Source organism: Strongylocentrotus purpuratus, unplaced genomic scaffold, assembly GCF_000002235.5.
Source record: "Strongylocentrotus purpuratus isolate Spur 01 unplaced genomic scaffold, Spur_5.0 spur5_scaffold_7, whole genome shotgun sequence".
NCBI lineage: Eukaryota > Metazoa > Echinodermata > Echinoidea > Camarodonta > Strongylocentrotidae > Strongylocentrotus > Strongylocentrotus purpuratus.
In genome coordinates this window covers 5083470-5099754 of record NW_022145613.1, presented here as the reverse complement: position 1 = coordinate 5099754, position 16285 = coordinate 5083470, and the positions used below count along the sequence as shown (strand labels likewise).

The 16285-nt window shown below is 38.2% G+C and overlaps 1 protein-coding gene across 5 annotated transcripts in view; it reads right to left on the bottom strand.

Annotated features, from left to right (window-relative positions):
• The window catches only part of LOC755114 (disco-interacting protein 2 homolog C), a 56657-nt gene extending 41795 nt beyond the window's left edge, over window positions 1-14862 (bottom strand). Inside the window, exons 1-2 of one of the 5 annotated variants that reach the window (XM_030973765.1) lie at window positions 14736-14862; window positions 11437-11863 (exon numbers count right to left, since the gene is read on the bottom strand). In XM_030973765.1, coding sequence (XP_030829625.1) covers window positions 11437-11527 — 91 coding nt within the window. In that variant the 5' untranslated portion in view covers window positions 11528-11863; window positions 14736-14862. The other 4 variants (XM_030973766.1, XM_030973764.1, XM_030973763.1 and 1 more) reach the window with 4 other exon arrangements.
• Between the last annotated feature and the right edge of the window lie 1423 nt (window positions 14863-16285).

Sequence of the window (16285 nt, the reverse complement as noted above, 5' to 3'; positions counted from 1 at the left end):
GCGTGTCAAGGAGGGAGGAAAGAGAACATCAGCTGCTTGTAACGATTTTTGTTCTCAAACATGGCAAATTAACTGTGCTAATTGGCAATGTTCACCTGGCTGCTAGCATGCAGGCACCAATCTATGTCATACTGATTTGATAATCATATTAGTGAGGTTCACATGACAGTCTTTAACTTTAAGTTTAGGCCAGGTTTTAAACCTCAAGTTATCTTGATATCAGGGACTGTACATACACACTTGTGTAATGTGCTGTTCGGACACGATTAACGTTGTTGTTACGTCAGCTTGTAGTTAAAATGAATACTTTCCGTGGCTTGTACCCTGTAATTAACTTTTAAATACTTGTTGTTTCGGTCCCGTGTAAAGGCTCATCATCGTAATAGTGGATCATTTTTTATAAATTTGAGGTTTCAGAAAATTAAAGTTCAAAACTAAAATGGTACTTTGTACCATATGAACGTAGCTATTGACAGTGAAAAGACATTGGTAAGATATCAGCTGTGCAACTACTAAAAGCAAAAACGGTGGAATTATCTGGTCAAAGGTTCACCAGTTTAAGCCCAGAAATATTTCTCTCTTATAATCCTTGTCTGGGACGGCGATGTCAGAAGTACAGCTGCGTCCTCCTTTTCCGATCATGCCTGCCTGCCTATCCCTAGCGTCTCTTTGCCTCTCCTGCCCTCGCGCTCTCTCTCTCTGGTTTAACCATCTAGAGCACATGGATATAACTTATAAATGTAACATGGCCGTTAAACCTTTTGAAGGTAAACCACAGTGTCTGTGAAAGCCACAATATAGAATTTATTAATTTGATCAAAATTTCATACCATGGGACACCAGGACATGTATGAAGAAAGAAAGAAAAGTTCATTTGTTTCTGGATTACCTGCATTTATGATGAAGCACACCTTTGGTGTTCAATTTCATTTCTGCAAGCCCCTGAGATTATAGAATTTCTTCAAATTTACATGATGTACTAGAAATTCATGATGCCCTGCATTATGAAATTCAATATTTCTCCTCCAAAAAAAGTTGATGACTCATTCAATATCACCACGGCAACCATGAACATATAACTATAAGGGTGGAGGGGGGGGGGGGGGGACTGAAGATCAATTTATCTTTTACAATCTGATGTCAATAATGGAATACAAGTAATTCACTTCAACATTGAACAGAATGAAGAAAAGTCTGAGCTTTGGCCTTATGTTCTGCCTAATATTTTAATCCTTGTTTTCAGTGTTTCTTGTAACTCAGATTATGTTGTGGTAAAGGTGGTGTATGAGTCACCCCATGACTCAAGGGGGTGGAACAGCACAGTGGTTTGGGGGTAGTGGTCTTCAAACCAGAAGGTTCAAAGTTCAAACCCAAGTCTGGACCCTGCTGCCCCTGGGTATGACATCGATGCTACCTAATCATAGGAGAGAACTTTTAACCCCCAAATATTTTACTTTTTTACTTTCTGACATGTGTTTAAATCAGCCTATCCAGACAGAATACTTCCAAGAGTAACACCCTCCTCCCCCCCCCCTGAAATCCAATGACTGCAATTTAAGGACAACGATATGCTAAATTTTCTCTTTCAAATGCTACTTGAGATATATAAATTACCTCAGTAGCCTATCATACCCGATTGATTGAAAGAAATGGATTTATACATGTATAACCACATAATCGCTGTGGTCCAGACAATGGTTTCCAACCATTTCATAGCCATTTCAAGGTACATGTACATGTAAGAGCTCATAAATTATGATACCTGTCACAGCTTAAAATGTTTAGCCTTCCAGAGCACAATAGAGCTTTGTAAAATTAAGTTCTTACAATGAAGGATCGTTGTGTAAATACAAGCCATAAAAGAATATTATGAAATAAACCATATATTGTTGTCATTCCGTTAACTTGGATGTTATGTAGAGTTTACCAAACCACGCCCTATCCTGTTTGCTTCGGGCACACAAGGTATTGAGACAGCAGATCGGCACATAATCAACCCTACTGGCACTTCCAACCTGTAAATTTGGACCATAGCAGACAGCAATAGAACATAGCTACATCATAAATGATTTACTCCTCCCCTCTGCACACAGAAGAAAGTGTGTTGATCAAACACAACACAATTTCAGATATTCAATTTTCCAATCTTCCACCTTCCAACTTTGACAAATTGAAACAGGCGATCCTTTGGTTAGTTTCTTGAAATTTCCAAAGCATAGGTGATCACAAGAAAATTGTTCCAACGACGATTAGGACCATTTGCAAGGTTTACCGGCTCAACGCAATTCATTGAGATTAATCACAAGAAAAGATCACTGCTATTAAGTTCAAGATGAAATCCAACCACAAACAACTTGGTATGAATATTGTATCCTTTTCTAGTGCAAAATAGCCCCCCAAAAGAACACTCAGGACACACAATTAGTAAATGCAACCATCTCTTCTGAAAGTCCAACTAAGATTGCGAAGATTGAAAATACCAGCGGAGTATAAAGACCTAGGAGGTCTTCTTCAACGGGCGGCTTTGATAAGTTTACGATAACACAGCCGCTAATCAAACTGCATGTAGTTTCTATGCTGTACCCTAAGCATCCATGTGTCACATGCAGGATCCAACGCTAACTGGCAAACCACATCTCCACTTCGCGTGTGAGGCAGGATGTACATGTATTTGAAGCTCCTTAAAGGGAGACATCAATCATATCCGATACCTTATTATCATTCAAGGAAGTTTCAAGCATTAGCAAGCTACATGCATCCCCATTCTAAACAAAACTTCAAGAACATTTTCTACATATGAATCAGATGTAAGGAATCGCAAGATCAAAGTAATTTTTGAAAAAGAAAAACTAATGTCTGGTATTTATTGTGCAGATCAGTTTGAAATCTTTGCCGTGCGCATGCCTTGCTGGAACTCATGTGATCATTGCCTGCTCTATACCGCTGAACAAGAAAGAACATCTCAAATCTTTATCTTTTGTGAGACAAATGCACTCAGGACTTGCTCTCACCAAAAAATTTAGGCTCATATTATAAGTTTATAACCTCTTTCATTGTTTGTCTGACATCTTGATGATACAAATATGTTGTTATTCTACTAACTGGACCAAAATTCTTGTCAACAGAACAAAAAGATAAAGAAGATTCCTACACAGATCTACCATTAAGGCATTTACTTGAGTTTCATTTGTTATCTAAATTTTGTTGAAGGTTTTAGGTCTTGCTAGTTGTCCTCCATTCATCTATTATACTCAAGTTCACATTAGCTAGTAACAGGACATTCAAATTGCGAGACAAACAGGAAGACTATATTTTAAAGGACCATATCAAGGAGGGTAAAATAGCAAGCTAAAATATGAGCTTCTTAGCACTTGATTTCCATCCATCTGAGAAGCAGACATGTGTAGTTTGTCAGGTCATTTAATAACTGCATTTACAGTATACTATTATCCTGTGGATGTTAAACTAGGAAAAGGATTTCCTGGTATGAAATAGACATTCCAAATATTTCTTGGCATTGATTCTTATGAAAAGAAATTATTATTCAACCGACCACTAACAAAACAACTTCTACTGTTAATCGTCAAACATGAGAAAGCATGACAATTGATCATACTAAAAAAAATTAAAAACCTTAAGCCCCAGTCCCATATAAAGCCGGACCAGCACGGACGAGCACGGACCACTCCGGACCATCCCGGACCATGGTCTGGGGTGATCCGGGATGGTCCGGGATGTTTTGTTCAAAAAAGTGTGATGCTTTAAAAGCTACAGTCCCATATACGTCCCGGACCGTCCCGGACCATCCCGGACCCCATCCGGGGTGATCCGGGATTCGGTCCGTGTTGACACCGTGTTGGCACCGGGGTGGTCCTGGGTGGTCCTGGATGGTCCTGGATGGTCCTGGATGGTCCTGGGTGGTCAATAACTCACTCCCGGACTGCCACGGATCAACACGGACCGCCCCAGCGCCACTACAGATGACCCCGGACCCAGCACGGTGGCTACACGGATCACCCCGGATCAAACTATTGTCCCGGACCGTCCCGGACCACCCCGGCAGTTTTTGACCGTCAAAAACATCCGGGGTCGACTCCCGGACCGCCCAGGACCATCCAGGACCATCCAGGACCATCCAGGACTACCCCGGTGCCAACACGGTGTCAACACGGACCGAATCCCGGATCACCCCGGATGGGGTCCGGGATGGTCCGGGACAGTCCGGGACGTATATGGGACTGTAGCTTTACTCGAACAATTGGCAAATTTCTAATTAGTGCCATTCAACTTTCAAGCAGCAGGAAACTTCTTGAATTGCACAACTTTGGTGTCGTAATTATTAAGGTAAATTTTTCTCAACATGACACCCTCATAAATTTGGACCGACTGCAATATTAGGAAATACTAAGTTACCGGTACACAGTATACATGTACATACATGTACATGTATGCTACTATAAATTCCTTTACATGTAGCACAGCAATGATTGCGCTAGCATAGTTGGCACACTTTCCTACAATTGCATGGAAAATTATGAATCTACATTAGAAATTGCTTGTTTTCAACATAATTTAAATAAAAAGGCCGTTTGTCACTGGATTAAAGGTAAAGACCAGTTATGGTCATGCGATTGCATTGTGAAAGAAACGTTTGGGAATTGATCAGAAAAGGTTGATCATCTAGCATATAAGTATTGGTGTGTACTGCAAGGTTCTGGAATCATCAAAATGATAAGAAATTTGGCCCAGTCTTCGTAAAGTTACAAACACTGTACACAGAAAGATGTATATGGGACTATACGCACACGTGCGCGACACATGCGTTTATCTCTCACAGACCATGTACATGTAGATAAACTAATTTACCAAATATATCAATTAGTAGGCGGTTTCCCGACAAAATTGTTATCATCATGTATGAGTCAAAACATATTCTTTCACATGATTGGTAATAAGAGCTTCCATTTCTTTTTTTGAAATTGGGGCGTTTCCAATACTGGTCTTTACCTTTAATGATCGATCAGATTGTGATATTAGATGCCATTTTCTCTCCATCTTTGAGTTAATAGTGTCATGAAATACTTGTACCTGAACCACTTTATCATTCAATGCAGTTTTTTGTCATCAAGTACCCTCCAAAACAGGATCAGAATACACCACACAATTATCCTACCCTGGAACAGAGAGCTAGTAAAAGGTTCATGGCTTGTACTTCCCTATATGAGCCTTTGAAAGATTGAGCTTTATAATAAGACACATATCAGCACTTCCTAAGAAATTAGTCCAAAGTTGAAATTACCCTGTTTCCATTATCCTGAGATGAACAAGATTAAACAGGATTGTGGAACATGCACACTCTACATGTATGTACAGTACATGAGACATGATTTTTCAAACACGCGTATACTCAAGACGACAGCGATGCACCAAATCCATGAATTTGGCCACGTTTCGACAAGCTAGAACACAGCTGCATTTTACACTACAAGCAAGAAGCATCGAGTTTTCTCATATTCCAGTGTTTTGTCGGAAGTTGCTATTTAAATTGCTAGGTTACTACCAGTATAAATAATAAGCCTCTCTGGAGTGTGATTTTGTTTTAATCGCTGGGAGAACTTTAACGATTTTTGCAGTGTTAAATGCTCACTCTCAAAACATTTATGAATGCTTCCGTTTTCAGTCACGTGACCTTTCTTGCTTCTGTGCAATAACACGCAGAGCCCCCAAAACAGAATGAGAAAACACCAATGGTTTTTATGGGTTACGGTATTCCAGTAGTTTACATAAATGGCAGTAACAAAAAATGATTTTGGGGCTGTGTAAATGGGCCTCACGATGATACATGGTAGCTCATGTACCTTGAGGTAATTTATGAAGTGCAGTGGCGAAGAAGCCTGCAAGCTTCACTGCAGATAATAAAGATTACTTGAGATCTGGGATCCGTCTTATAAAGAGTTCTGATTGATTCAAATCGATTGCAAATATTAGTAAAAGGGCCCTTGCAATTTCCCCAGATGAGAATTAATTGCATCAATGCCGAAGCTGTTTTTGAAATCTTGGGCTAATGGAAACACACCCATCTTTCACTACCAACAACAGTTCGGGGAAATTTCAGGTGATTATACTCAGGGCATGCATGATTATGTAGTTTTCATGCCATATTTTGAAGAGATTTACTTTTCAACACAGCATATCAAGTGTTATTTCCTACAAAACACATTTTAGTCTACACATTCAGACTGTTTAATCATCAGACTTTCATAATAGGTGAATCAAAATTATTTAAATAAAGTACATTCATGGAAATTAAAGTCTAAACAGGAAGTGATATACATGATTAAATATTGCATGTAGCTCCATTAGAATGTATAAGAATTTATTTATTTATCGGTTACTCTTCTGTTGACTGATGGTACAACCATACCTACATGTACGTTAATGTGCAAATGTTTAAGTATGCGATGCAAGCCTAGCTGAAAATTAAAATCATAGAGGGTGTACCGCTTGGATTTTCTGGCAGAGAAACTGACAGAATCTGAGGTTTAAAGCATGAACATATTAGGTTCATGTTTAAAGACCGTCATTACTACTGGGCCAGAAGGGATTAGACCACACAGCGAGGTCACTGACAGGTGGCTATCTCATTAACTCAGCTCTCAACTAACATAAGAAAAAGAGGATCATGGGGGACCAACAGGCACCAATTGGGGAAGTTTTCTATATACCGGTAGAGTGAGCAAGTAGCTACAAGTAGGACAGTGGGGCTTTAAATAAAATTCACTGATTCCGGACAGGGCTTTTAAATGACGAGCAAAGCTGTAGGAAAATTCTCACTTCATCCGATGAAAACAATCTCAACATGGTTAATGTGGATTGTCTTACCTCTCATTCGCCTTTAATCATGGCAACAAAACATTATCTAAAATTCCCAATTACAGAAATTTATCAGTCCAGTCTTCAGGCATTCTGAGATTTGTTTATCATTTTCACTCAAATCATAAGTGTTAAAGTTATTGGTAGCAACAGTTGAAAAAAAATGAAATAACCAAAATAGGACAGTTCTTATTGTAGGAACTCTTTGTACAAATACCCCAAACTTTATCGTCACATCAGTCTTAATAGCATAATAAGACTTCCTCTGGGCCCTCGAAATATGTCTCTTTTTTTTTAAAGGAAAATTATTTTGATTTTGAAGTTCAACATACATATATAGGCGAGGGATTCAATATGGCACAAGATACTGGGGTCAAGCTATCCTTAGCAGAGGAGATAACGGCGGAGACACCACTGAGACAGGATATGGGCCCCCTTCCTCGCTAATTTTCAAAATGGACTCCCCACCCTTTTCTTAAAACCCACCCAACCTCCGACAACAGGACCCATAACCATCATCCGAGCCAGCTGGACTGTTGTGAAGTAATATCATCCTGTTTCAGTGCTAGTGCTTCCATTCGTTGCCAATTTTTTAATTTTTTAAATGGTGAATATTTCATTAAGACAGAAGTTTCTGGATTTTCAGCTTTGAGTTTAATTTTGTTCCTCGGCTGCATCAAAAATATAATCTCACCGAAACAAAAATGTTTAATATTAAAAAACTATGAGGATACACAAATACTTTACTAAGTCTTATTTTATACATGGTGCAGCATGCAGACAAAATCTTCATCCCAAATTTATGATTACGTGTATACATTTGTACAAAATGTAGGTGGCAGCAGTTCATATCACACATCTGATTCTGGAAATTATTCTTAAGAGGGCATCCAAAATCAAGAAACACTCTTTCTAAAAAAATTGTTACCACTCACTCTTGAAATACATTCTTCTTATTGGCATCACTATTCTTCCCCAATCATAAATTTAGCCAAGACTTTTTTGTATTTTTTTCTATGTGTTTACACCATAAAGTAATTTCAATAAGTTCCTTTTATTTTCTGAATTATTTGATGATCTAAATTACCTCTTCCCTTTTTTTGTCAATCAAAAAGATGATGAACTCTGTACTTATTACTTTAATTTACTTACCATCCTCTACACTGCATATACTATCATCAAGCGACCACTCAGAGAACATTGTCAATTTTTTCCTTATTTCTGGTAAAATCAGTCTTCAAAGAACTTTCCAAATTTTATGATCCAATAGTGTTCTAGGAATGCATATTGAGCCACAATTCAAAATGTTCACACACAAAGAAAAGATCACTAGTAGCCAGACAGTTGTTTCACAAACGCTTACTGTTCCTCAATATTTTCCATAGAACTGGTGTAATAATCACAGATCAATTTATAATGTACGTTCCTGTCTAATATCAGAATATCAAAAGGAAAAGTGAAGATAAACAGTCTACAAATGTAAACTTGTTATTCTTGTAAATTAATCCAACTCGAATTTGATATTGCAGTCAGTTGCCTTCCCTTCACAATGAACTTTGTAACAAATTTTAAATTGTTGAGCGTTTTTATCCAATGTTATTGACGTCACATGCATTGCCTATGGAATACCACAAAAATCATGCTTGGCCTTCTTTCAGACTCCCTGTATAAACATTTTCTAATGGTCAGAGATTTACACTTGGTGTGCAACAAATAGCACATCTCTCTTTCACTTCTTTTTACTTGACCATGTTGAATAAATTAATTTTACACTATTTTAGCGAGAAATGATAGGAAGTATGAAAAATCATTGAAATCATATTCACTTATTGTCTTAAATGAGCCTAAATTGAACACAAATAAGCATGCCCTCATTATTCCTATAACACCACATTGGGCAAGAATTGTACAGCTTATCCTACCCTCATGTTGGAGTTAAATGACAATTTTAGGAAGAGTAAGTACCATCATGACCTTTTACACATCAACAGGACATTGAAATGCGATCATTCTTTGAGGAGCTGACGACATTGTGGGGAATTTATAGTGCAACAGGGAAACAAAAACATAGACCCCGTTCTCATTCACTTCGTTGGAGCGGTCTAACTAAGACCCATTCCTCAGGAGCAGTTCTTAGGTGAGTGAGAACGGTCAAAGTGGTCCAGGAAGTGGACTTCTGGACCGCTCCAGAAGACCACCTCGGGAGGTGGTCTTGAGGAACGGGTCTTATTAAGAGCGGTTTGGACCGCTCTAACGTGCAATGTGAATGAAGCGTACCTTGACCGGAAGTGAGCTAGTGACGTTCCGTGCGAAACATGTAGTACGGTACATACGGTTTGTATTCCGCGCGCGAAAAAATTGACCTGCTGACCTAAGCTGCCATAGCAACAAGACCACTTTGACTCGTGGAGCGGTTTGAGCCATAAAAAACTGCTCGGAGTGTGAACGCTCGCAAACCGTTCCTCAAGACCCGTTCCTCAAGACCCGTTCCTCTGGAGCGGTCTAACTAAGACCACTTTCAAAGTGAGTGAGAACGGGGTCATAGAAGACAATTAACTACCACAGTTTGTTCCGATTGTTTGAACTTATAGATCCACAAAAGTCACACAACAGATGCTCAGTTCTAAATTCAACTTTTAAATCTTACAAATACATGTAATTGCTCATTGCTGTATCCCCTGCATATGTTTTTAAAAGTACGGTACTCAAAAAGTTAGTGTTCTCTCTCTCTCCCTCTCTCTCTCTCTTTCATGCTTAACACTACCTGACTAATAATGCTATAAGACATTCAAATAAAATTTTCAATTATATTACCCTTATATTTATATGTAAGTAGAAAGTTGCATTTTTTTTAATCTCATGAGATCTTGTCATGAATGACAAGGAAAGAAAGAAATAATAAAGCATATAGTGTTATCATATCTTCACTGGCTGCACATAGATGCAGTCCCAATGGTTTATTTTCATGTCAGGTGCATGGACTACAATATGACATTTATAATTGGAAAAATACCCTTGATTTAGGGTTGCATCGCAATCAAATTCCTGGAAAATATGAATGAATGAGTTCGTAACTGACCTCAGTTGACAGTTTAGATCCTCTCTGAAATGTTTGTTTTGTTTATTACCTCTTTGATGAGTAAATTTGACGAAGAGGAATCTTTTCCCATATAACAAATGGTTTACTGACCTTTGTATGAAACCAGGACATGTAAACATCTACGTATGTATACAAACATGTATATCTCCATAAGGGAATTTTGAGTAATGATTTTGTTTTTCAAAATACGCTTTAACAGTTTTCAAGCACCTTTAAATAATCCTCTTTGTCTGTATCATCAGCCTGAATGCAAATGTTATATGATTATTACTCCAAAACTACATGAACATGGACAGTCTGTAAAATACAAAATGAGTGTTTTCTTTTTCAATACATAGAAACTCAAACATGTGATGACCAAAGTGAAACCCATAAAGTCAATGAACCCTATGGAAGAGACACTGAACCCTCTAATTGTCAAAAGTTGCTGTTTAACTTAAAAACAACATATTTCCTGGTATCTTTTGTAAAACAAAATCAATCTGTGTTGTGACTCATGACATTGAAATACACACCAAAGAGCGCAGTGATTACCTGGTTTTGAATATACAAAACGGAAGACAGATAATAAATTACAGAGTTTCACAAAAGTAGTGGTACATGTAACTGATAGGTCTCAGCTAGACACGACATAAAGGGAGCAAAACTTTACTTTACATGCACCTTTCATTTTATTGCAACAGAAAAAATCAGACAAATAAGATGGCATGATTAATGGATCCTACCAGTATTTTAGATAATCCTTTAATATTCAGATTAGTAGCTGTTCATGGTATTCTTTGGGATACCTGTAGGCGTGTCTGCACTATCTCGAGATTGCCAAATATCCAGCTATTTTGAACTATCCCGATCGAAACTATCCAGCTATTTGCGTCTTCATTAGACCGAAGTGGCAAATTAGCTGGATAGTTGGTCGGGATAATATCCCAAGATATCTCGGTCTAGTTTGCAAAATATCCTTCTATTTCCGAACTAGCGGGATAGTTTGCGACCGTCTTCATTAGACCGAAGTACGGAGTCAATTATCCCGATCCCATCATGCACAACGATTTCCGGTTCGCACATGCGATCTATACTGCTCAGCGCTGACCTCGCAACCACTGACCTCGAGTAAACACGGAAAACCGCAAACTAGACCGAGATATCTTGGGATATTATCCCGACCAACTATCCAGCTAATTTGCTACTTCGGTCTAATGAAGACGCAAATAAGCTGGATAGTTTGCGATCGGGATAATTCAAATAGCTGCATATTTGGCAATCTCGAGATAGTGCAGACACGCCTTGTGTCATCTTCAGTCACAGGGGTGGTTTCCAAAGAGGGAATTTGTCCTTAGGGTGTAGTTACATGTATCCAGGGGTTAATTGTCCTAGGGGGTAGTTAATGTTATCCTAGAATCAAAATAAAAGATGTTTATAAAATGGTAGAATTGAATAAAGAAAGAATAAATGACATGACTTACCTATCTCTGAATCGTACATAATCATGTACGTTCCCGACAGATATTGGTTGGGGGCAGGCCATCGTTTGGAATGACTGTCTTTCATCATCATTTTGAATAGTTCCAATTTAATGCTGTTCCTTTAAATCAGTTCAGCTCAGTTCACATTCAAACATGGAAACTTTTAAAAGGCATTGCTTTATCCAGTTTGTAATGTTATTTTGAATGTGTACTCCATTGTTTATAAAATACTGATAATTCCCCTCGACATTCTGATCCAATCTTTCACATCCTTCAAAGGGTTACATGCAAGTAATGTTCCTTTATTCCGATCGATACTCGCTGGAAGATGAAAACATCCTGGATTAAGTTTCATTCATAAGTCTTCCTTCTGACGAGAGTTGAAAAACAGCAATCAAAAGTAAACATGAAGGTCTGGCACTCAAGACTAATGATGGATAGATATAAACAAAGAAAAGAGACTTGAGAATCGAATACAACTTCCCTTGAAGCAAGGCTATATACAACAAGCCTTGAATCAAGGCTAGAACACAACAAGCCTTGAAGCAAGGCTAGAATACAAGCTTTGGTAGAACTTTCGAGGAAAAATCAAAGTAACGAATGGTGTCAATGCCATGAAGCCGTTATCCTATAGTGATGTAGGCTACAACTAGGAGAAATTTCCTCAGGCTACCGGTATCTGAATTCTGTTTCTTCAGGGACGAGTTCTTTATCTCTTCGTGAATTTACATTCCATTGAAGCAACCCCGAAAATGAGATACCGCACAAAGGTGCACAAATAATAAGGATTACATTTCATGAAACATGAACACAAGTAAGATCATGTTCATGAAACTCAAAGAAGCTCAAGTATTGCCATCCATCACTACAAAAGGAAGAAGAAAGGGAGAGAGAAAGAGTGTGGGGGGAGGGGACAATGGTTACTCCTACACCGCATATGTAATAAACAGAGACTTCTCTGAGGGCTTCATCGAAAGTCACCAAGACAGTAAGCAACAACAAAGTACAACAAAGTATGAGGGCCTGTATTTTTTCATATATTCTCCATCTCTGTGACAGACATGTTAAGCCTAGAAAGCTTTGCTTGGACTCCCAAGTACAGGCATACCAGAAGCTGGCCACATACCGGTTTATCCGCAGATGAGACATCACTCACGCAGAAATTATCCCCATAATTAGCTCCAGTTGGTCAGCTCACCAGCCAGTATTCCTCCGGTATAAATTGCAAAGAGGCACCGGTCGGGTGATATGTTCTTAGAGTTTAATAGAGAAGATGGCACAAGTCTGCATCAATCAAAAAGTTATAAACCAGCTTACGTGTAGGTGACAGCTACACGTAATGGGAGTTGGCAGCACGATCAGACTATTCTAGTTCATCAAATATAGTTTTGTAGACCACACAGGTAACATTTTATTTGAAATACTAATTTAGAAATTATGCATCTTCTAGGATGATTACAAAATATAGGATCATCTCAACAGCCAACACAACTTCATGTGATCAACTTTAGTTCATGGTAAAAAATCTAGATTTACTGGTCAATATTAAGTCAGCTATTAATGTAGTTCACATAGGCCAACTGAAAACATCCTACATATGGTCATAGTCCTGTATAAACTGTAAACTCTCAGTCTTCTCAATATTAGCTGCAAAATTTGAAGAGTCACAGAGTGGTATCAAAGATTAAAGGTCTCTCAGACATCTATCACTTTATTTACAATTGCAAATGTGTCCTTTTATTACAATTATCCACTAAATCGTCCATCTTCATCAGGGAAGTTCAAAACACTGCTTTCCTTCATGGAACCATTTATATAAAAAAAATCATATCTTGAAGTACATGCAGGGACTTGGGATACATGTACCTTCCAAAACCAGAAACACATAAAAACAAAAGTTATCACCAAATGCCATAAAAGATGAGAGAGAAAAGTGCTGGCTGAGAGCTGTAGAGTGATGTCACTATAAACAACTGAAGAGTCCTCATTTCTCCAAAACTCAAACCACAATGACCTGTCAAAGGGCTGGATGACTGACGAGTCATGAACTTTGTATCTTCTCTCTCCTTTCACCCATCGCAGTCCCATCCATCTGGATTGGTGTCAGTTTGTAGCTCTACGCAAGAAGCAAGCAAAATTAGCATGTGCGCACCTGGCAGAACATATAACGTCTCAAGATTAAAAGGTCCATCCAGTAGACTGCACTTTCAAAGATAGAACAAACAAGGATTCAAATAAGCAAATTAGATATTTCTGCTTATCCAGAGATCAACATATCACCTTGCACCTTTTTCCAGTTTTACAAACTTTCTGAAACTTCAGTGTGAGACAGCATTTCCAAAATATGATCCATGTTCTTGAAGTACTGATGTGACCGTGAAGAAATCATGCATGGCGTCTTAATAATACTGTGCGATGTTGTTCTACTTCATTGAGTCTATCAGACAAGCATTGTGCATTTGAATTCAAAATGCCAACTTTTAGTTCAAAGATCATTAATCTCACATATGTATATCTCCTCTCCTGACAGCGCAAGACAGACTAATCTGCAAAATGTCAGGCTCCTTTAAACATAGCCTGGTTGACAAAAAGCAGAGACAATGGAAGATATCATGCAACAGAAGGGTCATGTATGCCAAAAGCCTGTACGATTCTGCAATCTGTATATTGACGCCTTCCTGCAAGAAAGCTGTTACTGCCACTGACAATACACACCTCCAGCAGCCTTTTTGCGGGAAGCTGACAATATTTGGTTATTACATTTCAAGACCTGCACAATGAAATGCTAATAGTAATATGGAGGACTATAGTACCCCTTGTAGATCTATTTGACAACACTGTCAGGTTATGATATTAATCTAAATTTGACTCCAACCATGCGTGCTTCTGAACGACTGCGGATGACATGGCACAACAAATCCAGACCCCATCCATATAAGGAGTGGTGTAATTTTGAACCACCAGTACCATCAAGAACGACCACAATCAAGCTTCCACAAGACGTCGTCCCTTTCTGTCTGGAGAACTCTTCCAAAATGAAATTGCTAGTTTCTTGATTAATTTCAGTTTAATCCAACTGATCGATGCATGCCATAAGGCCTCACCTTCACAATATTGCAGCTTCTCCTATTAAACATGTACCATACCAATGGATGCCACATACAAAAAACATTAGAATCTCACCAACAAAACGTGACGTAGATGTAAATTTAACCCCTATACAAAATTATCTCCACTCGTTCCAATCTGGTACCAGAACAGGGCCATTTTTACACAGGAAACACCCATGATAAGCTCACCTGATACAACACAAATCAAATCCGCTTCTTTACTAAAACCCTCTCCACATTCTCTTCAGAAACCACTGCTCCATGCCGATCAGTAATTCATTTATGGACAGTTTGGGGTCTGCAGTGAGCTAACCAAAAATCCCCCACTTTTGGGACTTGTGAATGGGAAGAAAAGAGAAGAATAGGAGAAAATCTGAGGGCCTTTTGTTGTGTCTCTTGACAAACCACAGATTACGGAAGCCCATGGTGCATGAAAAGGACCTCTGCATGTATGCATTTAATCCCTAACTCTACCTCCTTCTCTTTCCATGATTTGAGAATACGAAGAAATAAAAATAAATAAAAAGACAATGGAAAAAAGAAAAAAACATCACTTAGACACTGTCGTAGGGATTACTATTTCTGTCTCCATCTCTGACTAGTACCTCCTTGGTTGTAATAATATGGTATTATAGGTCTGTAAGTATCATCTGCTTGTTCTTCCAGTAAGCTTACATAGTTTTTGTTTAAAAGTTTATCTTTTGCTCTCTTCTTGACCCACTAAGCAAAGTAGCTAACATAATCTAATAATTAATAATAATAATCACTATTGACATGATAAAAAAGAATCAAATTGAGAGCTGTTCGAAATGAATGTCTCTATGTTAATCGTAGCGACACATAGGCCTTTATCCTACCATTATATCATGCCCATACAGTATGTAAGTAGCCTTACCTGAATGCCTAAACTGAATTTAAGGCTTCTGAGGCTGGACATAAATGACAATGACAGGCTAGATGCAACATACAAGATTGGTATCAGACAACTGAATCAAATAGCATCAATCAGGATTAGTCTTCAGTAAGAGTTTGGACCATTTAGAACGTAATCAACGCAACCTGGTCCACACCGAACAGATACAAAAAAACCCATCAATATCAAGATATCATTTAATAAATTTGAAAATGATCCAATGATACGTATGTATCGCAACCTTGGAGATGACAGTGATTCTCCCTCTGCAACGACAAAGTCCCTTCTGCCTAAATCAAAAATATATTGTAGACTAATATTATAAAGCAAGGATGCTGTGACTTACACATTCAAATATTCTTAGAATGACCAAAACAAGTAAATAATCAGTAATCAAGTGCTTCAGATATTTACTTGTAAGGGAGCTCTCTTGAAGACAAACAAAACATGAGATTATCTTTACCCCATTCCACTGAAGTCAATGACCTTGGACTGTGAAAACTACCGGTAATCATCCTAAGGTAGGAGTTTGTAGTAAACAATTAGTAATCATGTTTGTTTTGTAACTGGACCTTTGTAGAGCTCAACTAACAAACATTTAAACCATTTTTGGTGGTTTAAAGATTATAGGAATGAGATGATGACAAAATACATACATGTACCAAATCTACAACATGAAATCGGTTTAAAGCTCTGATGGGAAGCCATTTTGGAGGAAGATACATAAAGGGCATTCAAAACTGTAAATTAATTTACCGGTAATACACTTTAATGATCCAATCAATACATGTGTTGTAAAACAACAGGGACACAGTTTCACTACATC